This window comes from Myotis lucifugus, unplaced genomic scaffold, assembly GCF_000147115.1.
Source record: "Myotis lucifugus unplaced genomic scaffold, Myoluc2.0 scaffold_485, whole genome shotgun sequence".
Classification (NCBI taxonomy): Eukaryota; Metazoa; Chordata; class Mammalia; order Chiroptera; family Vespertilionidae; genus Myotis; species Myotis lucifugus.
The window spans coordinates 150,418-155,819 of NW_005871533.1; the positions used below are offsets into that span (position 1 = coordinate 150,418).

Below are 5,402 nucleotides of genomic sequence, written 5' to 3' on the forward strand. Positions count from 1 at the left end.
CATGGTGAGCGCCGGAGTCTCCTCAGCTGCCGCTTCACAAAAGAGGTACCAGGTCCGCACCAAACGAGCACACAAGCAGCACCAGGAGCGGCAGAAGAAGGAGGCGGCAGCGGTGGAGGGAGAGGGCGCGCGCACGCTGTGCGCTCCCTCCCCCCACCCTGCGTGCGCGAGCACGAGCCGCCGGGGCTTCCCATTGGCTGTCGCCTCGCGGGAGCGCGCAACGCTTACATAACCACCCCGCCCCCCCGCCCCGCGCTGCCCCGGCCCGGGCCCGGCGCCTGCCAGGCCGGCGGGAAGAGGCGCGGACACGCGCACCCGGCCCGCCGCGGGGGCGCGCCTGCTCTGGGCGGGGCTGTATTGTCCTTCTGTGGTGGAGCTTAATCAAAATGGCTTCCAGCTGGTCCTCGTTGAGGACGAGGAGACCTGAGGCCTGGACGTGAGACACGCCGGGCAAGGCAGACTGACTGGACGAGGAAGGGGGAGCCTGAGTCGTAGCCCCAGCACGAGGTTCTAGGGGAAAACACACACCCTTGTTCACTGGCCCACATGCAGTTTTCCTCAGGGTCAGAGGAGCATCACACTTCCTCCCGGTCAGCCTCTCATCCTTTGGATTTTAAAGCTTCAGCCTCAACCCGCTTCCCACCAAGTCCCTGCCTGGCGCAGTGACTGCTCCCGCGCCGGTAACCCCGCACCTGGCCGGCTGAGGTGGGGAATGTTCATCCTACAAACTCCCTCCTCCGGGCCTGGCTCCCAACCTCCGAGAGGAGACAGAGTCCACCGGGGAGAACGGCCCACTATCAGGTTTCCAATCCGGCCCATCGTTTCCTCCTTCCGTCCGGTTAAAACATGGAAGCTGGTCCCTCCTGCTTTCAGAACAAATCCCAACATCTGTGCAGTGGGTCCCCCTCTCGCCCTCAGTAGGTTTTATTTTAGCCTTTATCCCTGTACTTCCTTCTGCTCCACAGAAAAAGACGCGGTTCTATTTCTGTCGTAAGCTGCCACCATCTCTCTCTCCGTTCTTGGCCAAACGTCTTGAAGACGGGGCCCTGCCAGCCGTCGGCACTCCCCCGCCTCCCACTCCCCTCGGCCGCTGCAATCTGCCGCCGTCCGGCCCCGCAGCCGCAGGGCCGCTGCTCTCCGCTGCTCTCCGCAAGGTCAGGCGCCCAGGCCGCGTCCAGCGAGCCTGCCCGTCCCTCCTCCTGGGCGCCCTCCCTGCGGCTTTGGGCTGCGTCCTTGATCCCTTCGCATTCCTCTTCCTCCTCAGTCCTGCCCTTAAAATGTTCCTTGGGCTGTGTTCTAGACTCTAGATTCTAGACCCTTTCTCCCACCTCCACTCCCATCTACTTGTTAATCATTCTCAACTCTCTATTTCTAGTCCGGATCTTTCTCTGAGCTTCCAACCTATAAATCCAACTGGCTTCTGGAACATCTCCACTCCGATGGCCCAGGGGCGCCTCAAACTCAGCAAATCTCAACGGAAATTCCTCGCTTTACCTCCTCCGACCTGCCCCTCTCCCTCCGTCCAGGTCGGCGAATGGCACTCCCATAGGACCTTGCTCCATGCCGGAGAGGGGGCATCCTAGACCCCGTCCTCTCTCTCACACACTCCCCGTACAGCCCACCTCCGAGGCGTGTGTATGCTGCCTTCTAACACCTACCACATATGTCTCCTTTAGGCAGCATTTGCTGGGCTTCCAGCTGGTCCTCCATGGGACAGAGGAGGCTTAAGGCCTTAACTGTAAGACAAGCCAAGGAAGGCCCAAGTTCAAGTCAGCTCTCCCAGGGCTACTGCACTAGCCTCCTAACTGGTCTTTTTGTTTTAAGGTAAGTCCCACTTGTACCTGAACATTTAAGTGAATCAGAATCAACTAGGGTGCTGATTTATTTATTTTTTTCAATATATCCTTATTGATTTCAGAGCGGAAGGGAGAGGGAGAGAGAGATAGAAACATCAATGATGAGAGAGAATCATTGATCATTGATCGGCTGCCTCCTACAAGTCCCCTACTGGGAATCATTGAGCCTGCAACCCCGGCATGCGCCCTTGACCGGAATCAAACCCGGGACCCTTCAGTCCACAGGCCAACGCTTTATCCACTGAGACAAACCAGCTAGGCAGGGCTAGGGTGCTGATTTAAATGAATGTTCTCAGGCGGTGTGGCTCTGGGGTTCCTCCTTTTTAACAAGCGTCCCTGGTGATCCCTAAGCACACTAAAATCTGAGAACCACAAGCCATTCTAAAATAAAAACAAAAAAAGTTTCTGCCACGTTTTGGTTCAGTGGCAATCCTCGACTCATAGGATAAAGTCCAAAAATTTGTATAAGACCCACAAAACCCTTTAGGAGCTAACCCAGCCCTGGCCAGGTAGATCAGTTGGTTAGAGCATCATCCTTGATACACCAAGGTTATGGGGTCAATCCCTGATCAGGGCAGGTACAGGAATCAACCAATGAATACATACATAAATGGAACAACAAACCTCTCTCTCTCTCTCTCTCTCTCTCTCTCTCTTTCTCTTTCTTTCTCTCTCTCTCTCAAACGAAAAACTAATCCAGATTAACCATTCTAGCTCTCTCTCATCATTTCTTCCTGGAAGCCTCCGCTTCTTTGGTCATAGTCAATTAGCTGGGTTCTTGAATGAACCTGCTCTCTCTCAACTCCAAGCTTTTGTCCACTGTAGGTGCTCAAAGATTCACTGAATGCATGAATAAATTGAAACTGTCACTAGGGGAAGTTCCTGTGCTAGGCAGTGGGCAGACAAAGTCCCTGACTCAAATAACGTAATTTGGCGGGGTGGGGGTGGGGTTAGGAACTACACAAGAAGTGAAAGGGGAAGAGAACCAACAGCCATGTGTCAGGCACTGTGTGGGGCTTTACTATTAGCTCATTTCCTGCTCGCACAAAGCCTTATAAGCGAGCATAGTATTTACTTGCTACTAAGGCTCCAAGGAATGAAGTAACTTACCGAGTAGCACACAGCTGGCAGGTAGTGTTGAGTGAGCTCTTCCTGTATGCCTGGGAATGAACATGCTGGGTGCTATAGAGAAGGAAAAAGAGACGCCATCTTTGCTGTGCTGGCCCTAGGTCTTCTGTGGCCATCACACACCTCCCCAGCCTTGTAGGACTGCAGAACCATCAAAGAGGAATATGTCCTGTTAAACTTACTCTCATTAATATGTGGGCACTTCCAGTAATCAAATGCTTGTTTAGTTCTTAGCTTCTGGGTGACAGGCGTGTCCTACAATATCCCCCCTCTCCAAAGTTATGCTAAATTACAGAATTACCTTCAGGCAATGGAGAAGTTCCTATAAAAAAATAGTGAAGCATATTCAAATGTGTGAGCAACACATATTCCAATGGCAAACTGGAATTCTGTGAGCTGAGTGTAGGGGATCTACTCAAGTCATATACTGGGAGTCTCTTTCCAATGTCTAGGTAAAATAAAACGATGAAAAGATAGAAATTTCCCAACATTGTTTCTCCCTCCATCATTTTTTAAAAAATTGATTTTAGAGAGAGGAAGGAAGAGAGAGAGGAACATCTATTGGTTGCCTTCTGTAAGTGCCCAGACTCCGACCGGGAATCAAACCTGAACCTGCAACCTAGGTAAATGCCCTGACTGGGAGTTGAACCCAAAACCTTTCGGTTATACTGGACTATGCTCCAACCAACTGAGCCACACCGGCCAGGGCTGTTGTTCTGCTCATTCATGCATTCACTATTTGCTTCCTGTATGTGCCCAAACAGGAGATCGAACCTACAACCATGACCTCCAGACAACACTCCAACCAACTGTGCTACCCAGCCAGGGCTCCCTCCTTCATTTTTAGAGGGGTGGGAGGGGATGGCTGTGCACTGGAAAAGAACGCTTTGGAAAAAGAAAGTTCGAGGAATACTATATACAGAAGAGTAGTGGCAGGTATTGAGTATTATGTAGAGATTCTGTGCCAAGCCCTTAATCCTCACAAAGCCTGTGTTGTTATTATCTCCATTTTTACAGATGAAGAAAGTGAGACATAGAAAAGTTGGACAACTTGCTCACCCAGCTTAAAGTGGCAGAGCCAGTATCAAACTGAACTCAAGATTTCTGACTCTGATTCCAGCGCTTAGTTACTGTAGCACTGCGTACAGCGCCCGCCCCCATCTCCCACCCCGTGGAAGGATGCAGAGAGGACATGCAGAAAAAACATCCCAGGCCCTGGACTGTGTGCTCAGTGGTTAGAGCACAGACCGAAGGGTCTCAGTTTGATCCCCATCCCTCCCCAGGCCCCGGTGGGGCTCGGGAGGCAACCAACCAATGTGTCTCTCACATCAATGTTTCTTTCTCTCTCTCTACCCCTCTCTCCCTCCCACTCTATCTAAAAATCAATAGAAAAAATATCCCTTGTGTGAGGATTAACAACAACAACAACAAAAATCCCAGATTGGGGCCAGGAACACCAATCAAGTTGTTTTAACTTAAATTTTTGTTTGTTTCTCTCTCTCAGCAGAACTGAAGTTCCAAAGAAAGCTGAGACCTGTCTGTCCTGTTTACAGTTTTATTCCCAGCACTTGGTATCAGTTCCTGGGTCCTAATGGGCCGGTACAGGAAAGAATGAGGAGGGACTTGTGCAGTGAGCAGTTTTCACCGTGAGGGTTTAAGAACTTGGCCAAGAAAGGCCCAATTTTTCTAGAACTCTAGTTACATATCAATAACTGATATTAGAAGTAGAAGAGGGTGAACCATCCAGAATGTACTCCTCAGGGTCAGATGCCAAATCAAAAAACACCATTCCTAGAAAGTGCAGGAAGACAAGAATCACAGAGTCTGTATAGAGCTTTAAATCCTTGCCAAAACCCTTGAGAAACACATAACTGAATTATAACACAGATGACTAAACTGGGTAATTTATGCCACCAAATTTCCTTCAGGGTCTGAGGTTACTTGAGTTCTTGAGCTCTCCGTGAATACTGCAAGAATACTGACCGTGGGGGGGGGGGGTGGGGGGGGGAGAATAAATACTAAGTCCCTGAACTTCAGGAAATCTGGAGGCAGAATGGTGATGTGAAAACCTTCCAGCTTCCTCTCCTTGGGTCATGGCAAAGGTGGGACCCAAGATTGTGCCAGTCGTAGTCAAGAACCTGGTATATGGCACTTTGTGTCAGCTATAGTGTAAAAGATAGAGAAGTGCTGTTCCATAATACTATACATTTACTGGATATTAACATACATGTTGTACAAACATACTTGGAAAATGGTTCTGTAAGCTTTTTGAGGACAGGTATTTTCGCTTTTCATCTTCATAGTCTCAGCAAATAACAAAGTCCTGAGAGTCAATGGTCAATAAGAGTTCATTGACTTACTGATGCAATACTAACATAGCACTTGTCATGAGAATCCCCAAAATGCCTAAATCAGGGC

At 50.0% G+C, this 5,402-nt stretch overlaps 1 protein-coding gene across 3 annotated transcripts in view; it reads right to left on the reverse strand.

The window, feature by feature from the left end:
* The window catches only part of SUMO2 (small ubiquitin-like modifier 2), a 16,364-nt gene extending 10,962 nt beyond the window's left edge, over positions 1-5,402 (reverse strand). Inside the window, exons 1-2 of one of the 3 annotated variants that reach the window (XM_023744765.1) lie at positions 5,229-5,402; positions 2,967-3,038 (exon numbers count right to left, since the gene is read on the reverse strand). In XM_023744765.1, the coding sequence (XP_023600533.1) occupies positions 2,967-3,038; positions 5,229-5,285 (129 nt within the window). In that variant the 5' untranslated portion in view covers positions 5,286-5,402. Of the gene's footprint in view, positions 1-2,966; positions 3,039-3,166; positions 3,188-5,228 lie in introns of those variants that run through there. The other 2 variants (XM_023744762.1, XM_023744764.1) reach the window with 2 other exon arrangements.